General features: G+C 41.5%; 1 protein-coding gene across 7 annotated transcripts in view; it reads right to left on the bottom strand.

Annotated features, from left to right (window-relative positions):
- Positions 1–27,816, bottom strand: part of CACNB2 (calcium voltage-gated channel auxiliary subunit beta 2) — a 387,082-nt gene that overhangs the window by 102,395 nt on the left and 256,871 nt on the right. For 6 of the 7 annotated variants that reach the window (XM_046011563.1, XM_046011561.1, XM_046011564.1 and 3 more), the window contains one exon: positions 26,277–26,396. In XM_046011563.1, the coding sequence (XP_045867519.1) occupies positions 26,277–26,396 (120 nt within the window). Of the gene's footprint in view, positions 1–26,276; positions 26,397–27,206; positions 27,724–27,816 lie in introns of those variants that run through there. The other variant, XM_046011565.1, reaches the window with a different exon arrangement.

Here is a 27,816-nt window from a genome sequence, read left to right as displayed (position 1 = left end):
GCTTCCCCGACCCCCACCTCTCTCTGCCTGCCTCTCTGCCTACTTGTGATCTCTCTCTTCTGTCGGGTAAATAAATAAAATCTTTAAAATAAAAAAAAAAAAAGAAGAAGAACCTACCCTCAAACCATTTTTTTAGAGATTTGAGGGAGAGAGAGAGACAGCACGCATGCAAGAGTGGGAGAGGCAGAGGGAGGGAGAGAGGATCTCAAGCTGACTCCGCACTGAGCATGGCGTCTGATGCGGGGCTTGTTCTCTTGACCTGAGCCAACACCGAGAGCTGGACACTTTACTGACTGAGCCACCCAGGCGCCCAAAACCAACTTCTACTCAAGCTGATGACCAAAGAAATTCGTAGTGTTCTACCTTTTGAAATGGTTATTCTCTATAAAACACGCCATGTGCCTCTCAGAGGGAGCTCAGAACTAACGGATGCAGCATTACATGGAACTCTACCACAGTTCCTGTTGAAATGGAAAGGAATACCATAAAACAGTTTGTTCTCACACAGTAACTGTATTCCACAAAATTCCATGCGGCTAAAATAACAAACATATGATTAAAGACAATAGTTTTGATTGTGGGGGAAAAATTTGAAGCTAGGAAATTTTAAATTTGCCACAGAAAATGTATTTTGCCTCAGGGGATATTTATATAGTTCTAAGATTTTAACCGTAACTCTCACTCAGGAACCCATCGTCCGGTTCTGTTTTTCATTTGCACGAGGAAGGGCTTTCCTTTGTTTATCAATACCAGCCAGCATCAGCACATATAGATTCTCCGAGGTTCTTTTTTAATTAAAGATTTTTATTTATTTCATAGAGATCCCAAGTAGGCAGAGAGGCAGGGAGAGAGAGGGGGAAGCAGGCTCCCCGCCAAACAGAGAGCCCAGTGCAGGGCTCGATCCCGGGACCCTGGGATCACGACCCGAGCCGAAGGCAGAGGCTTTAACCCACTGAGCCACCCAGGCGCCCCAGTTTCTCCAAGGTTCTTATCATCCAATGACAAGGAACTGGTGCCAATCACACACAGCTGCCGGGTTATAGAACAAATAGCTCTTTTCCTTACACGCTTGTCTTGGTCACACCATACACCAGTCGCACAACCAGGAGTAGTCTGCACGGTACAGACCTTCAGGCTTACTCAATCCATCACCTGACTGCCACTCAATCCGGGTTGTGAGTAATGCTGAGACACAAAACTAAGAAAGAGACTAACTTCCCAAAAGAACCTGGTTATTTGGGGCTCTAATCCAATGCTTGCTGTTCCTAAAACAGATCTTGCCCTCTTCTGCTTTTGTGAGCATGCCCGTCCCCTTGCATGAAACAGCCTATCTTGATCATCTTTGGATCTATCCACAGCTCTGGCAAACTGCCGAGGAACTAACAGCCTCTCAAATACACACACACACACACATACACACGTACACGTACAGATTTATATAATTAAGTGAATCAACAGTATGATCTAAACAGTTACAGTCTAATGAGGTAAAAAAAAATAATGATAACAAGTATGGCAACACACACCCCAAAGGGAAGAGATGCTTGGGCAGTTATAAAAGGCACTGACATAGGTCATGTAGCTTTCATCTCAATGGTGCTGAAACATTTTTTTGGCTGTATTACTCATTGCTTTTGAAATACAAAGCGAGTGAATTTCTTCTTCCTAAGATTCATGAAACGTTTTTGTAATTTTATTTTTATTTACTTATTTATTTTTAAAGATTTTTTCTATCTATTTGACAGACAGAGATCACAAGTAGGCAGAGAGGCAGGCAGAGAGAGAGAGGAGGAAGCAGGCTCCCCGCTGAGCAGAGAGCCCGATGCAGGGCTCGATCCCAGGACCCTGAGATCATGACCTGAGCAGAAGGCAGAGGCTTAACCCACTGAGCCACCCAGGTGTCCCTGAATTTTTTTTTTGTCTTTAAACACTTGTACTGAGGTATTGGTGGCATACAATTACACACACACACACACACACACGGTTCAATTTGGTTGATTTTATTTGTTTCTTTGAGACAGAGAGAGGGAGAGTAGCAGAGAGAGAAGGAGAAGCAGGCTCCCCGCTGAGCAGAGAGCCCGATGCAGGGCTTGATCCCAGGACCCCAAGATCATGACCTGAACCAAAGGCAGACGCTTAACTGACCAAATCACCCAGATGTCCCCAAATTTGGTTAAGTTGTAACTTCTACGCAACTACCACAATCAAGGTAAAAAACATAGAAGGATATCATGAAGGGCAAGAAGAGAGACGACAAAAAGCATTTCGGGGGTGACAAATATGTTCACTGCCACATTTAAAATTTTAAATCTTACTTCAAATAGAATACATGTGGTATTTTTGCTCAAACTCTGGCTAGTTTCAGACTCAAGAGAAAATCTCAGTGAGTAGCTTGACATTTCAGATTATTAAAAAGAATTTTCAGTTTTATCCATAAGGCTTGCAATCACACATCTCTATTTCTAAAGTTAATTTATCTTTTGAAGAAAGAATAAATTATCATCTTGTGACAGATGAATGACCAGAGGAAGGAGGTAATTATGGGGTCAACAAAAATTTCCTTGGGGCTCATCCATTTTGTTTCTTGAGTTTTATGAGACGAATGTCATTGTCAAGATGTTCCAGTTAATTTCTTTGCCTTTTTCCCCCTGGCTTTTCAAGGAATAAAGATTACTATGTATTGTAAAGATTTTAAGCGAAGGGAAAAAATGTGGTCAGCTCTTTCCTTTTCATATCCTGGATTATTAGGAATAAAGCCTATGTTGAAGTTGACATTTTCCCTAACTCGACTAAAGTACCTTTTTTATTTAAATGGAATATGTTTGCTCTTGTAAGCAATAACCACAGGAAAAGGCAAAATAGGTTTTATAAGCACGGTTGAGAAAAATCTATAAAAAGAGCTCAGGATCTACTTTAGGTATTATTAAAAACATTATTAGGTATTATTAAAAAACAGATTTATTCTATTTATTTTATTCCCACAGCCAGATGTGGCAAATGGAGAAGGTAAAAAAGCAGCATTTACTGTGGTTTTGTTTGAAGTATTCTAAAACTGCAGAGAGAGAGACATCTGTGTATAAATAAAAATACAAAAGCATCTGACCGAGCCCAAATATAAATGATTAAGAGATGGTCTCTTTAAATTATCCATTTGGTTGACGCATCAAATGCAAATGTGTAAGTGTTTCTCATGTTGATGAATAAGAATCAAGCGTAACATGTGCTTATCACTCTCCTCCAGCCCATTTATACATAAGAATCAACTCTTCGTCTTTTCTTTTTGGAAACACGTTTCGGCAACAGAGATCACAGGTCAGAACACTTCATACTAGTCAGTACCTTGTTGAGACACTGAACTCTAATGAGATACTTTTAGAAGTTGACCAGAAATCCCTAAAAAGAAAAAAAAAAAAATCCCCATATATAACTTTAAAGAAGATACAGATAAGTCTTCTCTTCCCCTTCTCCATACATGAAAAAATACAGACTAAACACACTGTGCGACTATTTTAGCTCTAAGACATTTATGTATTTAGTCAGAATGAGAATTAACATTTGAGAGGAGTGTCTGTTGACGCTGCCCCTTTTCTACTTAGAAAAGGTTCTCCCCCCCCCATCATTTTGGGTAATATGACCCTTTAACAGTTTATTAATGTGTCTCCCAATTCTATGAAGGAGGCACACCTAACCTTTCTGACAAACATTTCACCAAAGATTGACTGACAATGCCATGAGGTGTTGTTTTTTGTTTTCATTTTTTTTTTTAACTTTTCAGATAATTGTTCAGAATTTTCCAATGTTAGTAAAATATTCAAATACTTGATTCAGGAGGTACAATCAATTCCAATCAGGATTTTAAAGGAAAGGAAATTGGTACCTTGACAGATTGTAGTGAAACTACAAAACACCAAAGAAAGAGACGAGATCTTAGAGCAGCCAGGAAAATGAGACTGTGCATGCAAAAAATTGATAGTTACCCTGAGAACAGACTCCTCAAAAGCCAAGAGCCAAAAGATGATAAAATATCCTTTTCCAAGCACTAGGAAAAAAAAAATAGCTCTCAACCTAAAATTGTTTTTAAGCAAAACTATCTTTCATAAATGAGTTTTTTTCCAGATAAATAAACTTCCCCATCAAAAATGTGCTCATGAAAGGAACTTATAAATGATAAATATCAATGGCAACAGTGATATGAGAAGGAATCCCTGATGCCTGAAAGAAATGGTGAACAAAAGGCAGTAGAAATGAAATGGGGAAAAAAAAAATTTTTTTAAGATTTTATTTATTTATTTGACAGAGATTACAAGTAGGCAGAGAGAGAGGGAGACACAGGCTCCCCGCTTCACAGAGAGCCTGATGTAGGGCTCGATCCCAAGACCCTGGGATCATGACCTGAGCCGAAGGCAGAGGCTTTAACCCACTGAGCCACCCAGGCGCCCCTAAATGGGAAAATCTTTAAAAAATATAAATTTACTTTAAAAAATATAACTACTACTCCTACTACTATCTAATGTGTGGTGTTAAAAGCAGATTAAGTGGGGCACCTGGCTGGCTCAGTTAAGCATCTGATTCGATTTCAGCTCAGGTCATGATCTCAGGGTCCTGAGACTGAGCCCTGTGGGTTCTGTGCTGGGTGTGGAACCTGCCTGGGATTCTCGCTCCCTCTGTCCCTCCCTCCAGCTCTCACGCATGGGCTCCCTGCCCCCCCCCAAAAAAAAGTTAAAAGAAATCAAAACTGAAAACAGTACAGAACAGTAACAAATGCCACACATCAGTATTTTGTGGGATACAGAAACAGAAACATGAAAAGTATATATGATCAACAGAGAAGAGTATGAGAAACCTTGACTTAAATGAACAAGAAAACATGAGAAGAAAATAAGAGAGGTGCCTGTGTTGGCCTCTTGGTTTCTACTCCATCTCAAGATCCTGACCTCCAGCCCCGGGTTGGGCTCTGCACTCAGTGTGTGGTCTGCTGGGGATTTTCTCCCCTCCCCCTACTCCTTCCCCTGCTCATTCTCTCAATCTTTAAAGTAAATAAATAAAATCTTAAAAAAAAAAAGGAAAGAAAAGAAAAATTACTGAAACAGGAAATAGAGAAAACTACAAATTTTATTTGAATGTATTAATCAAATAGGTGAGCATCTTTGAGACAGATACGACCAAGATTTTAAAAGATAGCACAATTATAAATAAACCTAGACTAACATATGTGAAAATATAGATAAAAACCAGAAAGAACGAAGGAGCTAGAACACCTAAAATGACAGGGGAGTGAAAACCCTGAATTGTCCTATAATATAATCAAAGAATTTCAATCAATTGAAAGTCTTTCTACCAAAGAGTAAAACCACAGTACCTATAGGAGTTTTCCCCAGGGAGTTCTAGAAACTGTCAAGGAATAAGTAATTAGACCATAGCAGAAACTCTTCCAGGGGGAAAAAGCCAAAATGAACAAACAAAAATACTGACTTTATGAGCACAGCAAACTTCGATCTTAAACCACATGGAAACAGTACAAATTAGGTAAGTTAAAGGCCAATTCCTCTCATGATCATTTGTTAAACGTTAGCAAGTCAAATCCCGCCTCATATTTTTCCCAAGAGAGTTTGTTTATTCATCTGAGAGAGAGAGAGAGCTCGAGCGGGAGAGAGGGACAACATGATGCGATGAGGGCTGCTGGCATGACAACATCAGGGCTGCTGGCAGAGGGAGAGGGAGAAGCAGAAGCAGACTGCCTGCTGAGCAGGGAGTGGACCCAGGAACTTGATCCTGGGACTCCAAGATCATGACCGGAGCCAGAGCAAAAGCTTAATCAGCGACTGTGCCACCCAGGTGCCCCAAATCTAGCCACATATTAAAAAAGACAGGATATTAAAAAAAAAAAAAAAGATATGCTATTGTGAAAATGTTACTTATCCAAGGATGCAGTCAGTTTAACATAGAAAATCTATTAATTTAAAGAATTTTAAAGAAATTTAAAAAGAAAGGATCACAGGATCATCTTAAAAGCTGTAAAAAGAGGCCTTTGGTAAGATTCAGTATCAATACCTGATCTTTTTTTAAAACCTGGCAAACTAGAGATAGAAGGAAACTTCCTTAACATGAACAAGAGTATCTATAAAAAACCCCACATCAATTATAAATAGTAAAAAAAAACAAACAAAAAAACAAACAAAAAAACCCAGACGGTAAAAAATAAAAGTGTTCTCTTTTAAAAACTCAGAGACCAGGGGCACCTGGGTGGCTCAGTGGGTTAAGCCGCTGCCTTCAGCTCAGGTCATGATCCCGGGGTCCTGGGATCGAGTCCCGCGTCGGGCTCTCTGCTCAGCGGGGAGCCTGCTTCCCTCTCTCTCTCTCTGCCTGCTTCTCTATCTACTTGTGATCTCTCTCTGTCAAATAAATAAAATCTTTAAAAAAATAAAATAAAATAAAAACTCAAAGACCAGGATGCTGTACCTGTCAAATACCCAAAAGGAGGGTCTAATCATGGAGGGTCTAACCAGTGCACTAAGATAAGAACACACTGAAAAGTTAAAAGGATTGGAGAGGAAGAAATAGAATTTTTGTTGTTCACATGATAGGACTGTCCAATCTATGTTTGATAGAAAACCCAGGAATCTACAGAAAGTTTATTAACATTTAATAAGCATTTAAGAAGACTGGAAAATACCAAGATTTTGATGTACTATCAAGTATGATTTGTTTGCTGATGTACAAAAATAGAACTTGAGAGAAAGCAGGACAGAAAGACTGACTATACAGTAGTAACTAAAAATATATGTAAGATACCCAGGAACACACCTGACAAGTATAAGCATGACCCTTATGGAAAAAATTACAAAACATTCAATGGATTTTTAAGGAGTTTTTTTTTCTCTCTCTTTTTTAAAGATTTTATTTGTTTTTGACAGAGAGGGACAGCGAGAGAGGGAACACAAGCACGAGGAGCTCGAGAGGGAGAAGCAAGCTCCCCGACGCAGGGCTCTATCCCAGAACCCCAGACCATGACCTGAGCTGAAGGTAGACGCTTAATGACTGAGCCACCCAGATGCCCCAAGAATGAAATTAATGGCAAGATATCTCATATTCATGGATAAGATGACTCGAGAGTACAACAAAGGCATTTTCTGCCCAGTTCATCTATAGATTTAAATGTAACCCCAAGTCTCAGCTGTGTATGTTTGTGTTTTGGGGGTTTTTTGGTCTGTTTTCATTGTATGCGTGTGTGTGTGTGTGTGTGTGTGTGTGTGTGGTGAACTTCACAAGTGTGACATCAACAATTTATCTGAAGGACAAAGGTCTAAGAATAGCTCACTCTTTCCTGAGGAATACAGTGGGTTGACATGCCCAGTATTTTTATTTCATTTTATTTATTTATTTAAAGATTTTATGTATTTATTTGACAGAGAGAGTCACAGTGAGAGGGAACACAAGCAGGGGGAGTGGGAGAGGTAGAAGCAGGCTTCCTGCTGAGCAGGGACCCCAATTCGGGGCTCGATCCCAGCATCCTGGGATCATGACCTGGGATCATGAGCAGAAGGCAGCTGCTTAAGGACTGAGCCACCCAGGTGCCCCTCCCAGTATTTATTTTAAAGCGGCAATAATTTAGGATTAGGACACTGACACAGAAAAAGGGGCCTAGAAACAAACCTTACTCATGACATAAAAAATTGATTTCCAAGTAAACAGGCATTTCAGACCACTGGGGAGAGAATCAGCTATTTCTTGAATAAAATTAGATCTCTATCTCACTCCATATACAAAAATCAATTCCAGAGAGATTAAGGAATTAAAGATGCAAGATAAAATTTTAAAACTATTAGAAATAGAGGTGGATTCTGTTATGAGCTGAGGGTGGGGACGAATTTCTTAACCAAGATTCCCGACGCACAAGCAGGAAGAGAAGAGATGGAGGACCCTTACTTGATTCAAATGCTACAAAATTGTGAAAAGAGCAGCCATAGATTAAGAGCTTTCAGTAATACAAATAACCAACAAAAATAATTGGATACAGAGTATGTGAAGTCTGCCTACAAAGTAATAGAAAAAGATGATCTGATTGAAAATTAATCCAAAGCCATGCATAGGAGAAGAAAACGAAGGTCAGAAAATACATGAAAAGTGTTCAATTTCCTAAGCCATCATAGAAATAGAAACCATACCACAATGAGATTTTAAATTCTGCACCTGCTCAACTGGCCCCTTGCCAGATTCAACTCTACAGTATTAAGGATATGGAGAATACAGAGCAAAGGGAACTCTCTTCCCACGATGGCAGAAGTACAAATTAGGATGACCACTTTAAAATTTATTTTATTTTTGAGAGAGAGAGAGAGAGAGAGAGCGCGCGCGAGCATGCAAGAAAGAAAGCATTCTTTCTTGGGAGAAAGAATCCCAAGCAGGTTCCACACCCAGTGCAGAGCCTCATGTGGGGCTCAATCTCAAGACCCTGAAATCATGACCTAAGCTGAAACCAAGAGCCGGATGCCCAACTGACTGAGCCACCTGGGTACTCCAAGACAACCACTTCAAAGACCAGATGTCTTTATCCAGTGAAAGTAAAAACACACATACCTTATGAGCCAAAATTCCACTGCTGGTTACATATATCCAAGAGAAATATTTGCACATGTGTAACTGATAGACAAGTAAACAATTTCCACGGGGGGACTGTGTGTACTAGCTCAACTATCCACTGTTAGGAGGACAGATCAATGTGGTGAGTCCTATGCTATGGTACCATATATGGGTAAAAGTAACAATATAACAAAGGTAATGTCACAAAAAAAGCAAGTGAATAAAGAACATCGTAATGCCATTTAAACAATGGTTCAAAACACAAAAATGAAGCAGTACTTTATATGGAATGTAAACATGTATGGTATGACAAAACAGAATGAAAAGGAAGAGATGGGAAACATCACATTCAGGGTAAGAATCATCTGATAGGGAGATGTCAAGTCCAAGTACCAGAAAGGAGACTTTAAAGCTATTAACAATGCTCTCTATCTTTCATCAGGGCCGTGGGTGCATGGGTTATAATCTTTTTAAAGCAGTATTTAATTTCCTGAGAATATATGGAGGGGGACATCCTTTGTTTAAATAAACTTATATTACATGATAATATACTTAGAGTCAACACCTGCAGAAAATGTCACTATTACTTATCATTCTTCAATTATAGTATATTCACCAGTATACAAGAAGACAAACTCTTTCCAATGATGATGAAGTCATATAATCAGTTTTTCCTTCAGCTATAGTCCCATGTTACAAAAGCAAATGAAAAAAAAAAAAAAAAAAACCCAAAACCAAGAGCAAATCGAATGATTGGATAGTCTACACACAGGAATTCATCAGCCATTTTTAGGTCTTATGTTTGAGTCCTTTATGTTACTCTGTCTCTTTTTCACTAATTATTCCAAAAAAGAAAGTGATCAAACCTGAAAAAGACTAGGAATTCTGAAAATAGTTTTGCACAATACACACAAGATATCTTTTACATATAGATGTCAGGAATCTGGCCACTTGGAGGGGCACCCTTTTTCCCTCAGCGACCACCTCTGTTCAGATGTGTTTCCTACAGTGTGCTCCATCACCCCACACCCTACACAGTGGCCTTGGTGAAGGAGGACCCTACGCCACCAAACAGAGTTTCTGAAAAAACTTCCTCAGTTATCTCCACCAAAAACTTCTCAATTTTTCTTTTTCACTAAGAAATGCACAAAGTTGGGGTGCCTGGGTGGCTCAGTGAGTTAAGCCTCTGCCTTCGGCTCAGGTCATGGTCTCAGGGTCCTGGGATCGAGCCCCACATGGGGGGGGGGTCTCTGCTGAGCAGGAAGCCTGCTTCTTCCTCTCTCTCTGCCTACTCATGATCTCTGTCAAATTTAAAAAAAAAGAAATGCACAAAGTCACCACGAGCCATTCTGTGTCTCACCCACTGGAATTACAGGAGAAACAAACTCTACATCCCAGTTCCCCTCTCCAAGGCCACACACAGGTAGCTCTGAGGATAAGACACAACCTCCTAAAACAGTTAAATCACAAGAATCAGATGGCAAAATGTGGTTACATCCAAAGGTTTTGAGCTCCAGTCATACGTTCCCCAGCACTCCCTCATCACGTGATTCATTGACTCCAGAAATACTCACTACGTTTCCACAAAGGAGGCAAATTTTAAGTGTCAACAGGACAATCTTAGTTCAAGTTTCTCCCAGTTTACACGTTTGGGGAGAGAAACAAAACCCAAAGGGGCATGAAGGGCTGCAAGAAGCAGGAACACACATTTGGGGCAGGAGGTGAGGTGGAGAGAGGGAGGGTTGGTGGGACAGAGCATGAGCCACATCAGACCAGAGCCCATGATTGCTGAATACAGTGAAACTCTCAATGGAATCCTAGAGCTCCGGGCGGGGAAAAGACCTGCTGCTGTGAACGAGTAATATTTCAATTATTCTTCCAAGACAGCCAGAAAAATGGCAGGAGGTTTCAGTCTCCTCTGGGGGGGAAAAGGACAATTAGGCAACAGACAGCCTTAATGTTCTGTAACCTGCAGGCAGGCTCCCCTCCAAACAGCTCCTCAGTGTCCAAATCAAACAGATATTCCAGGCAAGAATAAACAGAGTAAATATGCAGATTATATTTTATGGGCGTTAACACAGGATAAAGCAGCTCAGAAGCTCACAGACCAGGAAGCCAACAGAGGCAGGCAGCCAGGACCGGCCACAGAAAAATAAGCTCTCATGATCTGCTCAACTTGAAAGCATCTTTCCATTTTGCTCATTTTCATATTGGTCATTGAAAACGCTGAAAGCAAAACAAAACCTGGACATGGCGAGCCACTGACAACTGTTTAAACTAGGACACCCTTCACAGCTAGACAGCACGTGAAAGTATTTGGAATATTGTATATTTGCCTAACCTCTGGTTCCACACTAGACTAAATACTATGGCTCAAAGGAAAACTCCAAGACAAATGTATGTGATAATCTCAAGTATCTAGAGCAAGGCAAAGCATGCCTCTTCCTGAGGTTAATGTCCCATAGGTCGGCAGCATCTGCCATTCTACATGGAGGACCGCTGGGTTTTCAACAAAGGTTCTTGTACTTTGTAAACCTTTAGGAAACACGCATTGATTTCAGGGGTCTGTGAAGACTTGGAAATATCAGCCCAGCTATAGGGCGTGGAAACTACTTCTCTGCAGAAGGCTCACCGATTTTATCATATATTCAGACATTTGTGATCCAGAAAAGGTGAACACTATTAAGAAAAAAATAAACAATCTTTAAAAAAAAAGAGTCCCCTACTGGTGATGTTACAATGAATATTTTTCAGCCAAGGAAACAGCATACATATTTCAGGAAGTACAAAAAATTATTTCAAGGGTCAAGAATGTTAAGGTGCCCTGTTTTTTGTTTTTTTTTTTAAACTTGAACTCAGTTTTTTTTTTTGGGCTCGAGTTTATTAGGAGTTGACTGACCTTTATGAAGATCAAAACATTTTATAGACATATGCTCTTTTAAGAATAAAGAAACATCAAAGTCCTATCTCTTTTTTTTTTTTTAGTTTATTTGACACAGAGAGAGAGATCACAAGTAGGCAGAGAGGCCGGCAGAGAAAGAGGGGGAAGCAGGCTCCCCGCCGAGCAGAGAGCCTGATGGGGGACTCGATCCCAGGACCCTGAGATCATGACCTGAGCCGAAGGCAGAGGCTTAACCCACTGAGCCACCCAAGGTGCCCCCAAAGTCCTCTCTTTCATTATAAAGATGCTACATTTTATGCCAGATCTTGCCCTTTTATTTTACTAAGACATTTGGCAAAAAGTATGAGACTAGAAACAAATGGTTCATGTTTTATAAAACTAAGGCAGTTAGGAGAAATTTTGAGTACCATTTTAAGGTCTAAGTAAGGACTAGGTTTTTAAATTAATCCTTTTCGTTTCTTCTCGTATTTTCTGGAACCCCAGGCCCTTTGGACAGAGTCAAACTCAAATGCCTTCCCTTTAGTGGACTTTTGATCCCCTGAATAAGAGGATGCTGATACCCCTGCTATGTCTGAAACGCCATCTCTGAGGCATGTGGTCAAACGGGAATGAAATAGACAGCAGTTCATAAACCTTAGTGCACATGGGAGCTGTGAAACTTGCCCCTCCACCCCCCACCCCCGCCCCCGTCTGCTCAGTTTCCCTCTCTCATTTCAAAGGCATGAGATGAATAAGGTGATTTGGTACATTTATAGGTCCTCTTTGATGGAGCTCCTAGAGATCGGGGAGCAAGACTTACTCATTTCCTATCTTCCAGCATCACGCTCACCACAAGAGAGGTGACCAAAAATGTATGCATGTTCTATGAATAATGCAGTGATTTAGCATGTGAACATCATCACCTTTCAATGATTTCTATACTCATTGTGTGCACCCATTAGGGGACCTGTGACATGATCCAGACTCCCTCGACTCGCACAATTCAGCAAGTGGCATATGCCAAAGACTGGCTTTAATTCTGGGCGAAAGTGTGATGCTGTGTTGCCTTGTAAACAAACTTGTATCATGACTTTCATCCATAAGGAATGTAGGCTGACTCCAATGTAAGATTAAAATTGGTCCAGTTACGAATTCATTCAAGGATGACTACCGTTCCTTTAAGAAGACAAAAGGGAGAGTTAAACTGTTTAAGGTCCAGGGAATGGAACCAAAAAGCATAAAAGACTGGAAGAGTTGACTGCCTACATTTTTGCCCAGCTCCTGCCAAATACTCTTCCTGGCCTGGTCTTGAGAGAGTAGGGAAGCATGGTGTCAGCCTCCAATCTTCAAGAATGGACACTTTTTTTTATTTGTCTTTGTTTTTTGGTTTGTTTTAAAGCAATGGGCATTCCTGCAAGTGTCAGTAGAAAGAACTATTAGCAGAGAGTCACTAGAACATAAATAATTGACAGTTAATTAAGTCCTTCATCTCCTTTCCTAAAGAGAGGGTTTAGTTGTTTTTTTACAAATCTTGTTTCCTTTTCATTTTTATTTTTTTAAGTAATCTTTACATCCACCATGGGGCTCAGATTCAGGACCCTGGGATCAAAAGCTGGATGCTCTACCCACTGGGCCAGCCAGGTGCCCCCAGGGATTAGTTTTTACAAAGACAAGAGCAACGCTTGTTTAAGCTACAAAAATTTCTTTTAAACCATCACTGAGGCAGTTTCCCAGTCTTTCTTGACAACATATTCTCAACCTTCTCTAGCCAATTTTAACATTTAACTTTATATTTTTTGCTATGATTTTTAGACCCTTCCTGTTTTTGTTTTTTTGGGTTTTTTATTTTGTTTTGTTTTTTGGTAGGAATAGGACGAAACTTGGGAAACCTCTTCTCAAACAGTTTCATCGTTAAGTTCGATCTTTTCTCCCTTGGCCTACTTAAACTGTTTCTTCAACATCCTTCTTACAACGTGTTTCCTAGATATTTGGTTATTTTTCCATTTCTCTTTAGGAAGATCCTACTTAAATATTTTCAAGCACATTCCATTGAACCAAGAATAGAGTACACATACACATCCTGAAAATTCCTCTCTTAAAACTGTACTCATTCCAAATCAGTGGCATAAGGACCATAAGCAAAACTTAAAATGTGGGAATAAAGATGAATATTTTGTTTGTGAAACTCCAATTGTGCTATCTAACTCAAAAAATAAAATAAAATAAATAAATAATAAAATAATAAATAAAATAAAATAATAAAAAAATAAAAAATAAATAAATAATCTAGCCCAAAAATAAATAAATAAATAAATAAAAATAGCAGAGGTGGCATTTTTATTTTTAAAATTGTTGCAATGGTTGTCTTTTTTTTTTTTTGCTTCCGTCATTAAAGAAAAAAAATTGTGTTCGTCTTTTAATCCCTGCAGAGCATTAAACAAAGAGGCAACATTAGTGTGTTCTTGGTTTACATCTTTCTAAGAGGTGCTCACTGATTAGGTGAAAGAATGTAAGAGAATCCTACCAAAAAAAACCTAGGTCCTTGTCCTCATTCTGCCACTTGAGAGTTCAATGAACAACCTTGGGCAAGAGCCTTCTATATCCACATCAATTTCCTCATTCATAAAGTGGGGTAACTCTATCTGCCCTCCCTTCTTCGCTCAGTAGTGGCAAAGGATGAAGCAAAGTAAAATACACTGGAAAGCTCAGGACTGAGACACTGTATGACATCACCTTTAATTACTCATTGCTGATAGAATAGCTTAACAAGACCACTAAAAAAAAAAAATCCAAGATAAAAACAACAACAACAACAACAACAACAACACCACAGCATTATTCACAATAGCCAAGAGACAGAAGCAACCCAAATGGCTATTGACAGATGAATGGATAAAGAAAATACAGCATATTCGTGGAAGGAACTAGAGGGTATTATGCTTAGTGAAATAAGTCAGAGAAAGACTATTATCATATGATCTCCCTGATATGAGGAAGTTGAGAGGCAACATGGGGGGTTTGGGGGTAGGAAAAGAATAAATGAAAGAAGATGGGATCAGGAGGGAGACAACTATAAGAGACTCTTAATCTCACAAAACAAACTGAGGGTTGCAGGGGCGGGGGCGGGGGGTGCATAGGGAGAGGGTGGTGGGGTTATGGACATTGGGGAAGGTATGTGCTATGAAGTGTGTAAACTTGGCAATTCACAGACCTGTACCCCTGGGGCTAATAATACATTATATGTTAATAAAAAATAAAAAATTAAGAAAAAAAGAAAATACAGTGTATTTATAGAATGGAATCTTATTCAGTCTTTAAAAAAAAAAAGCAAATTCTGGCCCTGACTTAGACATGAACTTTGAGGACATCATGCTGAGTCAAGTAAGCCAGTCAGCAAAGGACAAATACTGTATGATTCAATCATCTGAGGTACTTAGAGTAGCCAAAATCATGAAAACAAAGTAAAATGGTGGTTGTCAAGGGCTGGGGGTAGGGAGGATAAGGAGCTGTTGTCTGTTGTCCAGTAAGTATAGAAATCTCATTTTTGCAAGATGAAAAAGTTCTAGAGATCTGTTACGTAACGATGGGAACACAGTTAACACTACTACACTGCACTTCTCAAAACGGTGAAGAAGGTAAAAACAAAACAAAAAAAAAAAACTTTAATGTGGTTAGTTCACAGTAAATTGGAACTAAGTAGGATTTAAACAAAATTAAACCAAAAGAACAGCCCTTGTTGGAGCCCTGGGTTAGCAATCAATCCTGCTAACCTTCGAATGCGTGCTGCGGGTTAACAAAGGTTGTGCCTCCAAGGAGACATTCACGTATCAGTGGGGGCATCTGTGATCCCACCTGCCCCACTGTGTCTTCCAGCCCTTCCCCTCCCCCCACCAGAACGGAGGGTCACCTGGTCAGGACCCTCAAAGCACCACCTGGCCATGCTGCTGCTAGTTTAACACTTGCCACATCACCCTCAACCAGTGACACACACATCCGGCATCATCACTAGACCCTGGGTTTCTTGAGGGAGAAACCACATCTAACACATCTTTGATTCCCCTTCTTCTAGCTCCTAGCTCAACAGCATAATCACTCATCAAATGTTCACTAATTGAATAAATTCTACTGTTTCCCAGTTTCCGTCATCTTTCATTTAGCTGTTGGGGGCCAAACTCAAGAGTAGAGCAGGAGGATGACAACTTTAAGCAGCCTGGAAAGGTCTTTCTGTGTTCCCCCATTCAAACTGGGCAAAGAAAAAGGAGAAAAATCATGTATTTATAGCTGTGTTTATAATGATACAACAAAGATGTTCAGTTACAGCTCTCAAAGGAAAAAGAAAAAAAAAGCTTGAGCTGCAAAGTTTATAATAACCCTTCCCAATCCATTTATGGCTCTGAAATAGCCAGAAGTCTGTATTATGTTAACAGTCCTTATAAGGGTTCTTGCACAAGAGGGTAGTTTTAAACGTGGGCAAATTTCAGCCCTCTAGAACTTCCGTGAATAAAATCATAAACCACTCAAAGAGTGCTGAATTAGATAATCAGGCTCTCTTTAAAACCTATAACCCAGGGCGCCTGGGTGGCTCAGTGGGTTAAGCTGCTGCCTTCGGCTCAGGTCATGATCTCAGGATCCTGGGATCGAGTCCCGCATCGGGCTCTCTGCTCAGCAGAGAGCCTGCTTCCCTCTCTCTCTCTTCCTGCCTCTGTCTACTTGTGATTTCTCTCTGTCGAATATATAAATAAAAATCTTAAAAAAAAATTAAAAAACAAAAAAAACAAACAAAAAAAACCCTATAACCCTTAGCCATACTCCTAGGTAGATTGTCCAGATAAATATAACCATAAAGACGTACAGAGCGATATGTAATTTTATTCCTAAAATACTCAGGTGTTAGAAGATGTGAGAAGAGCACAAGGGCAGGTTAGCTCGCTCTTGATAATGAAGGTAGGAATCTGTACAGTGAGATGAAGCACAGAGAACACCTTTACTCTGAAGGGGCTCAAAGTCCTGTTCGGGAGACAGGATGTGGGCCCTGGTCATGGGTTGGATGGGATGCCACCTGACCTGATGCGGTGAGCTGCTGTAAAGGTCACGTGATCAAGTGCATGCCCGTTACTCCCCATGCAGGGCTGCTGAAGTCACTGCACCTACAGATTGGTCGCACAGCACTCACTACTAAGTTAGAAATGAGTAATGTGAATACGACTGCCACCAAATAGACACAGTGTTCATTAAAGAGAAATGGAGAGTGGTTTCTTAACTTTTAATACAGATTCCCCAGTGGACGCTGAACTTGAGGGCGGGAGTTATGGGTACCAGTAGTTCCAAATGGGAACCCTGCACTTGACACGTACCAGGTATCAGCTCACACAACAATCACCGCAACTACAACTTCACAGGCAGCTCGCCAAAAGGTCAGGCAGCCCGTCCAAGGCAGAGATGGAATCAGAGTCCGGGCAGCCCCGAGCTGGGAGGCTGTGACACTGACCACAAGACTGGAGGCACCGGAAATACTTCCTATCTGACCCCTTACAGAAGAAAACTGCCAACCCTCGGACTAACTCCGGAGGATGAAGTTAACCTTGACAGAGGTCAGAAAACGCAGAGAAGAAAGGGTTTGAAAGAAAAAGTGGAGAGCTCAATTTTAAATGGTGGGGGGGGGGGGAGGTGTGCAGAACGGATAAGGATGCCAGAGAGAAGAGGACGTGACATCATTAACACCAGGGAGAGAGGTTGGGCAGAGCCTCAGATGAAAAGTAGGAGCTGCGGGAAGTGCAAGACGGGAAGGGGAAAGACAGCAGTGGTTTAAAAGTCCTTGTGGAGGGGCACCTGCGTGGCTCAAGTGAAACATACACGGGAGTCCCAATGCATCAGATGAATGGAGGGAGCTGCTTTGACTGATTCCAGAAGGAATGCACAGAACACAACCTGCCGGGGCCCCCTCTGCCTCTGCAGCAGCTCCTGAGGAACCCAAGGGTTTGAAAGTCAATGGCATGCCTAACGCCATGAAAGTCACAAGGTCGAGTTCCGAGCACTGAGCACGTGGCTGGATGGGCTTCCAGGAAAGCAGCAGTGAAAGAGACAGAAAAGGAGCCAGAGAAGGAGCAGCAATAGGCTTGTGTTGTAGGCAGAAAGGGAACTTGGTAGGGAAGAAGAACAAGGTGAGGCATAGGGAGAAGTCAAGGGAACACCTGATGAAAGGTCAGTTGGCTTCATTAGGTCATGGCAGATGTTCACTATGTAGAGAGACCAAGACAGAAAGTAGTTTCAGGGAGGTGGGGAAGAAACGAAGAACTGGAAATGGGGACGAAACCTGTTATAAGGAAGGTGGCACTGACAGGAAGGGAAAGATGGGAAGGAAGACAGGTGTTTCTCTTAGAAGGTAAGGAGGTATCTCTTTTTCCAGAAGGGGAAGGGAGAAAAAGATGGGAGACTCTGGGGCGCCTGGGTGGCTCAGTGGGTTAAGGCCTCTGCCTTCGGCTCAGGTCATGATCCCAGGGTCCTGGGATCGAGCCCCACATCAGGCTCTCTGCTCAGCAGGGAGCCTGCTTCCTCCTCTCTCTCTGCCTGCCTCTCTGCCTACTTGAGATCTCTGTCTGTCAAATGAATAAATAAAATCTTTAAAAAAAACTAGAAGAGGAGGTTCTGCTTTAAAAAAAAAAAAAAAAAAGATGGGAGACTCTGCAGAAAAAGGCTGCAACCAGTCACCAGGCGAATCCAGGTCCTAGGGTCATCCCCTCACACACAGACTCCAGGCTTAGCCATGGTGTGCTGTCACCAACGAGGCCTCAGCAAACAGGACACAGAAAGGATGCAAATATTCCCCAGTGGGGCTTGCGCTTACTCGGAGTGCTTGTAGCCCTGAAACCAACAGGAGAAGGAGCCAACCAGCCTGCGGAGGGCTGAGAGACCACCTAGAGGAGGAAAAGGAACCCCCCCCAAGCTCAGAGGTGCCAACCTCCACACCTGCAGGAGGCCGTCCCAGAACACTTGGTCACCAGGCAACCTGCCAGCGGGCCAGCGATGCACAGAAGAGAACTGGGACCGAAGGAAAAATGGTGGGGGCTTTAAGGTGACAAGAGCAGTTTGCTCTGTGGCTAAAACTAACGGAGAGAACAAAGGAGGATTTTTTTCGGGTGTCAAAGACAGTCCAGGCACCCATCCAATGCTGTATGGACTTCGTGGTCATAACCGCTCAGAAGTATTTCCAAATGCTCTGAAGACACAGAGCTTTGCATTTCCTTTTCTACTTTCCAAGTGGCTGCTGAACAGAGATCCTGCAACAGATGTTGTCATTACTGTTGTTACTGTTACGGTCACCTACCAAGTGTGATGAGCAGGATTACAAGCACCAGTGTTCAGGGTTATACCTCCCAGTCACATGTATGAGTTTTTGATTTCTTACAGGTAGGCAAAAAGAGCAATCTAAGCTAATGTGTATTTAAATTAACCCAAGCTACTGGAGATGTGACCTATTAGGCAGTCTTCTACTTCTATTTGGAAGGTAATTGCTATGAGCCGAAGAGAGCTGACCATTTTTCCATGCAAAAACTGAAAGGCAGGGGCGCCTGGGTGGCTCAGTGGGTTAAGCCGCTGCCTTCGGCTCAGGTCATGATCTCAGGGTCCTGGGATCAAGCCCCGCATCAGGCTCTCCACTCAGCAGGGAGCCTGCTTCCTCCTCTCTCTCTGCCTGCCTCTCTGCCTACTTGTGATCTCTGTCTGTCAAATAAATAAATAAAATCTTAAAAAAAAAACAAAACTGAAAGGCAGCATTGAGATCAATGATGGGAAAATGAGTTTAGCCTAAAATAGCGTCCTAAGAAGGTCTACCGTGTGTTTTCTATGATGAGCACTTTCTGCTGGGTTTTTACCCATGAAACATGGTGTTTTCCTGTGAGCAGCTTTCTCATTTAATACCTGTCATATGTTTTCTGGATTCTAATAGTCTCTCCGATAGGTTTGAGAAAGTATGTACATACGCTTCGTCCTTACCTCCCACAGAAGTTGCTCAATCAGACAGGTTTTCTAAAAACATGTTTAACATTTTTGGAATTAAAAGGTCATCTTCAGGCTGAAGGCGAATACACATATTCATGTTTTGTTTTGTTTTTTTCTTTCTTCTGAAAAGGCTGGTTCAGGGAGTCTTTCTAATTGGGTCAGATTCTCCCACTGTCTAAGGCTTTTATGGATGAAGACAATAGGAGAAACACATTTTCTCTTTCATATACAACATGTTTACTGATGACTATGGGGGAATAAAACATGGTCAACTGAACATATGCTTCTTCCTAAAAATATTTTTTTTTGAGAAAGTATAAACCCACAGACAAAAAGAACAGGAAATGCGAGGAGAGTCGACAAAAATGTAGACTATAGAAAGTGACAGTGGCAGTTAACAAAGTAGAAAGCGTGAGAACACCAAGTACCGAGAGGCTGGAGACTCTAGTCTGAGAACATGAACCAGGCAAAAGGAAAGGCGTTCCCCTCCAATCCACCTACAAAAGATGAGCAGCTAAGAACCTTTGCTATTGCACTTAGAACTTCCAGTGGGCTTTATACATATTTAAGATCAAGACCCTGTAGACTACCAAAAAGCACATCCCTGAAGAGTCTCCAGTATGTAAACATAATTCCAAATTTTAAAAGATTGAAGAACAGTGACAGTACTGAAAAATTAAAATGAATAGCTCATGGGATGTAAGAGAAAATATTACAGCAATGGAATAAGAACAGTGAAGCTACAAAAGAGGAGAGGAGAAGAAAGCTCTTGGGAATCAGAAATTGTCAAATATAAGCATTTCAATGGATGGATTTGAAGGTAAAATGGAGAGAGACTAGACAGTAAAACAGAGAGACAAACAAACAAACAAAAAAATCCAAAGAAACCTCCTATTAAACTAGAAAATCCAGAAAAGAAGAATATACAGTGGGGAAAATGATCAAAATAAAAATCAGTCCCTTTCCAGAACTGAAGTGACTGGCTCTTCATAAAGAATATTCATATGAGAAGCCCGCCATAATAAATGAGAGCTGCACCAAGGCAAAATGTCAAAATACCAAAGGCAGAGCAGTCCTTGACATATTGCAGAAAATTAAAAAACAAAACCCTCAAAACCCCAATGACATTGGTCAGCATATCAACAGTGCTGGAAGGCAGAAACAACAAAATCACATTTTTAAAGTTCCAAAGAACCACTGCCATCATACCTGAATATTGTAACTAGCCAAACTAGGAATTAAATGTGAGGCTAGAATTAAGACATTTTCAAGTTGGCAAGATCTCAAAACAAAAAACAAAAAACAAAAACCCAACTTTCTCTAGAAGGTTCCACATTTTCTTGCTGCCAGCCATTTCCTATGTTGGCATTCGCTTACATTACTTATTAGGCCACTGGCCACTTTTCTATTTTTCAGCTGAACTCTTATGTCTATTCTGGAAGGGCTTTATGTTCCCGCCAGTAGGGGGCAGTCTTCCTTCCCACCCTGATGCTCCTGACTCCCCGACAGTATTTCTACTCTATCAGCAGGATCTAAGGCCAAGACTTTTCTCCCCAAACAAACAGGAGAAGCTTTCTGCAGTCTGCTTATTTCTTTTTTGTGCCTCTGGCCTTGTAGCCTGTGTACTCACCAAGGGTGCCTAATACCATTTCCCTACCAAGGCGCTATGCACTCATCAGAGAACAGTCAATTTAAAAGTTCACGTTAACCCATTCTACTAAGAAGACTGCACTGAGCCTACTTCAAGTCTGTGCCAATCCCTTCCACATTCGGACTTCCTAACTCAGAGTCTCTGCACCTAGAGCGGAAGGCATCAGTTCTGGGGAATAAGAGCGAAAAGAAAAAAGTTATTCTTTCAATTAACCTAAAAAAAAAAAAAGGTGGTCCGATGACCCAGCAATTTCACCACTCCTAGATATATACAAATGAGAAATGGAAACATATGTTCATGCAAAAACTTGTACAGCGAATGTTCATCACAGCATTATTCACAATAGCTCAAAGTGGAAACAAACCAGATGTCCACAGAATGATAACGGATAAATATATACATACAATGGAATATTACAGGGCAAAAAACAGGACTGAGGTACTGACATATACTGTAGCAGGGTGAACGCTGAAAACATCCCTAAATGAAGGTAGCCAGTTGCAACAGACCACCTACTGCACAATTCCATTTATATGCAAGATCTACAGAGACAGAAAGTTGGAGAGTGGCTAGGACTAGGGGGTTGGGAAAAAGGTGCGCGAGTCCTATCTCTGAACACGGGATTTCTTTAAAGGGTAGTGAAAATGTTCTAAAGTTGATCGTAATGATGGTTGCAACCTCTGTGAATATTCCCCAAACCACCAAATTGTATATTTTCAATGTGTGAATGAATTACACCCCAATAAAGAGGCCTTTTAAAAAAGATCACTCTGGGAGTAAATTAAGTCCATGTATTACTTGTCTCGAAGACAAAAACATCAAAGAGCACCAGCTTAAATAAGGCAAGATTCGCAAAGAATGGCAAAACTGAAAAGGAACAAAATAAAACGTGCCTTTGGGATGAAAACACCAACTTGGGGCGCCTGGGTGGCTCAGTGGATTAAGCCGCTGCCTTCGGCTCAGGTCATGATCTCAGGGTTCTGGGATCGAGTCCCGCATCGGGCTCTCTGCTCTGCAGGGAGCCTGCTTCCTCCTCTCTCTCTGCCTGCCTCTCTGCCTACTTGTGATCTCTCTGTATGTCAAATAAATAAATAAAATCTTTAAAAAAAAAAAAAAAAAAAAAAAAAAAGAAAACACCAACTTAACTTAAAAAAAAATCAGGTCAGCTGATTTATCTTTGTCTGAAAATTAATACATAATTTGTTCACTGTAGAGTTTACCAGTTGAAGAGAAACCACAACGAAATGTACTGGCTTTTACAGGAATCACAGAGTGCCTGGTTAGAGAACCTTTTGTAGGTCACTTAATTTCGAAAGGCAACGTCTCTAGTTGTACTCCTCGCCTGTCGCCTTATTTCACAGACCCGTTCTTGAGGGCAATTAATGGGTAATGTCGTTCTTACTTAAAGAGGGCCAGGATTTGAAAGGGCTGCTGAGGTTTATTCCAGGCCCTCTCCTGGGGATCTCACCACACGTGATCTGCGGGGGCAGTGAGATACAGCGCCCACTGAGAAAGTCTGCCTGCCGGAGGGATGCTATCTATAATGATTACAACAGAAGTGTGGGAAACTTTTGATTCTTCCAAGATGGTCGTGCGAAGTGTTTTCGACTATCTAAAATTAAACGATGAATTCATGTATTTTTAAACTTTAAAAGCTTCCTTTTAAAACAGGGCCCACAAAGTCGTACTGACATAAAGGCCTGGTGGGAGGGGAAGGGAGAAAATAAGCTAATGAGGGGCACCTGGCAGCAGACTCCGTCAGAAGAGCACGGGACTCTTGATCTCAGGGTCGTGAGTTCAAGCCCCACGCTGCATGCGGAGATTACTTAAGAGTAAAATCTTTTTTTTTTTTTTTTTTTTAAAGATTATACTTATTCATTCGACAGAGAGAAATAGAGAGAGCACAAGTAGGCAGAGCAGCAGGCAGAGGGAGAGGCAGAGAGAGAAGCAGGCTCCCCAGAGAACAGGGAGCCCTAGGCTCTCCTATCCCAGGGCCCTGGGATCATGACCTGAGCTGAGAGCAGAGGTTTAACAACTGAGCCACCCAGGCACCCCAAGAATAAAATCTTAAAAAAAAAAAAAAAAAAAAGTGACAGTAAGCTAATGAAAAAGCCATCTCCAACCCCTCTTTTGCATTTCTTCTTCAGAGGTCCTGGAATTAATTAATAAACCAGACCTACCAAGCCATGAGTTTCACATAAAGCACACTTAAATTCTAGTCCTTTCATGGTCTTTCAGAATATATTCAAATTTTCACCTATCCTAGTGTAACTTATTTGAATACATCAAAGGTTTAAGACAGGGACCTAATGGCGCACCTGGGTGGGGCAACTGTTTAAGTGTCCGACTCTTGGTTTCAACCTAGGTCAGGATCTCTGGGTCATGAGATCGAGCCCTGTGTCAGGATTAAGCCCTGAGTCTGCTTAAGATTCTTGCTGCCTCCCCCTCTGTCCCCTGCTCCTGTTCTCTCTAAAATAAATAGATAAATCTTGGGGCGCCTGGATGGCTCAGTGGGTTAGGCCGCTGCCTTCAGCTCAGGTCATGATCTCAGGGTCCTGGGATCGAGTCCCGCATCGGGCTCTCTGCTCAGCAGGAAGCCTGCTTCCCTTCCTCTCTCTCTGTCTGCCTCTCTGCCTACTTGTGATCTCTCTCTGTCAATTAAATAAATAAAATCTTTATAAAAAATAAAAGACTAAACAAAAAAAATAAATAAAATAAAATAAATAGATAAATCTTAAAAAAAAAAAGAGCCCTAATTTTAAGGAAGAAAAATGGATGTCAATAAACCATTTTCATTAAACAGAAAATGTTTTGATTGTTTTGCCTTGGTTTTAAATTATCTTCATTTTTCTTTCAACTACGTTATTTGTAATGATAAACTTTTTAGTCTGTACGACAAGTAACATGAACCTGGTTTGATTTGGGAAACAGGATTTTGGTCCATGCTGGTTAAAGGATATTTAAAATTTCTACACATGGGGCGCCTGGGTGGCTCAGTGGTTTAAGCCGCTGCCTTCGGCTCAGGTCATGATCTCAGGGTCCTGGGATCGAGTCCCGCATCGGGCTCTCTGCTCGGCAGGGAGCCTGCTTCCCTCTCACTCTCTCTGCCTGCCTCTCCGCCTACTTGCGATCTCTCTCTGTCAAATAAATAAATAAAATCTTAAAAAAAAAAAAAAAAAATTTAAAAAAAAAAAAAAATAAATAAAATAAAATTTCTACACAGCTGGGTCACTTTAACTGAGGGGTTACAACACACAGTTATGGACAAAAACTCCCCAACCAGATAACTAAAGACTTTGAAAACCAAACCTATAAGACAGTGAGTTGTACAATCATGTGATACGAATCTGAGAAACTGGTTTATTTTGGTACGTGAAAATCACATGAATAAATTAGTGCAAATAAAACACTTATTTCTGGAACAGACTGTTTTTTTTTTCCAGACTCTTCTTTGCACCCCGATACAAAATACGAGGATTCAGATTCTCAATCTCGACATATATTAGCTACACTGCAAACGTGGCAAGGAACTTCGCTAGGCATACCTCTGTTGTTGTTCTCCATTTTATATTTTAATTGTGTAAGCACGTTTCACAAGCGATCTACCCTTTTTAACATATGAAGCGCTCCATACAGTTGTGTTAACCAGGCACCAAGTTGTACAACAGATCGCTCGAATTTATTCATCTTGCATAACTGCAACTTTCTGTTGATTAGCAACTCACCACTTCCTCCTCCTCCTCCTCTCCTCCTCTTCCTCCTCCTCCCAGCCCCTGGCAACCACCGAGCCACTCTCTGCTTCTAGGTGTGACTGCTTTTGATGCCTCCTCTAAGTGGAATCACATGGGGTTCATCCCTCTGCGGCTGGCTTCTTTCACGGAGCATTATGCCCTCCAGCTCCATCCCTAGTGTCTCCCGTAATGGTTTAAATGGGGGACACCTGGGAGAGATTAGTCGATGGCAACCGGGCCACACCTAGCTTTATCAGCTCCCCACTCCCGCTGTTTACGACTTGTCTTGCAGTCAAGATGGTGTCAGATCTGGAAATGACTGCCCTGCCCGCCGAGGTGAGAACACTGTTCTGATGTATGGAAAGACTGCTTTTTAAAAGTCAAGGCCTCCTGGCAGTTCCTGGCAAACTACTTTGGCAGCTGTGCTAGAGGTCATGAATATTACATAAGGGCCGTCCATGCATTCCAGCCAGAATCTCCAAGTCACAATTCCCATAGCAACACACAGAGATTTTACTCATCTCAGAAGAAGCAGCCAGCAAGAGTGTCTAATGCCACCCCTGATTTTTTTTTAAGCAAGATCAACACAGTACTTCTTCTTTTTACAAAGCAATATTTTTTTTTTTCAAAAGAACACCAACCACCATGTGAAATGGGTTCATTTCCAAGTTACCCAGATCCCAAGGGTATACCCAAGACACCGTAAAATTGAACGACAATCTATGCTTTTAGAAATAGCTGCCATTCGAATGACTGCATGGGAAAAAGAATTCACATCGTTATAATTAGTGAAACGACCACTGTCTTGGTTAATACTGTACTTACAGATCTTATCTCTGATTTCCAGTCCCCCTTCCATAGATACACACTCCATTATATGATGGAGAAGGACAGGTTCCAAGGGAAGGAACACTTTTTAACTGATAAAATCTTTCATGGCTTATTTTTGAAAAGCATAATGCAATCTATTTTTTCAATATACGAAAATACTACTATAGAACACCTATGGAGTAAAATTTGGGGGGAAAGACTGTTCAAGCCTATGAAAATACACATCACCTTGAAGAAAGTTGTTTTTCTGGGCAGAGGAATGGTTTACTGGTAAAATGACGTGAAATCATTCTGTTACCAGAAGCAGATTTTTCCCCTTTGTATATTTGGGTATCCTTTTCTGTGTGTCTAAATAAAATATCCATCTACAGAAACGAGTTGGTTGGATTATAAAATGAGATAAAAGCCAGGACCACTCTTATCTATCACCCTGCCTTTTTCTAGCAAGGAAATCAAATACCCTTTCTTTCTTGCACTTGTTTAAAATCAGACGATGACATACTGTAAGAGTCCAAACATATGCTTTAAAGGAAACTTCCACAGGTGGCCCATCACAGACCCGGCACGACTGGCAAAGACCTTGGCAGGAGAGAAATGGTTTTACCTTTGCTTTTTCCAGCTGGGCCTGGGCCTGTCGTTCTGCTTCTCTGCGCACTGCCTCCCGATCTTCCTCCAAAGAAACATCTGAATCGGATGGACGGCTGGTGTAGGAGTCTGCCGAACCCTTGAGAGAAAAATTTGCATTTTAAAACAGATTCCATCTATGATGTTTGCATTGGAAAAGTGTCATTGACACAGCAGTTAGCTTCCTCGACTCTGCTATAAATTCCTGAAAAGAGGAGAAAATAATCCATTTTGGGGCAAGCCATCTAGAAACATCGTGCTCTCGTTTGCAGACCATTCCCTGGGATAGTTGCGCCTACCAAGTTACCATTCCTTCCCCAGCCTGAGGGTTCCAAGGACTATGCTTTCTGGAAGCCTGAACAAGTTCCTTTATAATTAAACCGGTTCCGTGGTGCAGTGCCCAGCTGAAGGGCATAGAGGGGTTTCAAGGATGGCTCCAAGAAGAGACGGCAAGCTAAATCAAGTATTTACAACGGGAAAGAAGATACGACTAACTAAAAAACATAAAAGAAAGCCTAACGAGTTATAAACTTCAATTCTCTGCTGCGACTCCCCTTTTAACCTTAAGCATCCTTTGGTACCTTTCCGTTCACCTGACACCTTCACTGACAATACTGTAAGACAACAGCAGCCGGCTTCACTCCATCCTCAAGCAACACATTTTTTCCCCTAACTTTAAATAGACATTTAATAAACGCTGCCTAAAGAAACACTTGCCCGGGATAGCTTCTCTGGCAATAAATAACAACATAGGAAAAGGAGCTCAGAAAATTACAGGACTCTCCCTCGCTCCCTCTTGCAATCAGGCTCAGATTACTAAATCGCAGGAGCCCCTGCCAGCACTCACTGGAAGGACAGCAGCAGCAACGACAATATAGAGTCTCCCCCAGATGAAAGCCCTTGAGCTTACACAGATATCCGAATTCTTCAGCCTTCCTCCCTTGGCTCTTTTCAGAAGCCTGATCCAGGTGGCCTTCATTAGCCAGACAGCGCCTTTCTCATCCGCAGCTGCAGCCCCGGGCACAGATCCTGAGTGCGCGCTGAGCCCTGGAGCGCCCCGGCTCCTTTCCTATCCATGCTCTGGGCAAGCCCCTCTTCTCCGTCCCTTCCTGCCTCCGGGGCTTTCACGCCTTACCCCGGAGGACTCTGATCCAAGGAAATTCTTATTTTCCCATTCCGGGCGCGGGGGTGCAAAAAAAAAAAAAAAAAAAAAAAAAAAAAAAAAAAAAAAAAACCACAAAAAACCAAAAACCCAAACACTCGAATATTGCTTTAAAAATAAAGAACACTTCAAGTGCATTCAAAGACGGGCATCAACTCGTTCTAAACTTGATGCATCTTATCACTCTCAATATTCTCTTCTCTGGGATTGTTACAGGAAATTAGTTGTAAGAGAACCTTTAAAAAAAAAAACCTAGTGCAAAACGTATGCAGTGACATTTGCAAGTGCAAAGTTCAAGCCTTATCTTCAGAGATCTGGAGGGGGAGGGCGGAGGACGCACTCACCGCACTGGGCATGC

This window comes from Meles meles, chromosome 7, assembly GCF_922984935.1.
Source record: "Meles meles chromosome 7, mMelMel3.1 paternal haplotype, whole genome shotgun sequence".
NCBI lineage: Eukaryota > Metazoa > Chordata > Mammalia > Carnivora > Mustelidae > Meles > Meles meles.
The sequence above is the reverse complement of the archived record's forward strand: the minus strand, read 5'-3'. Positions and strand labels throughout refer to the sequence as shown.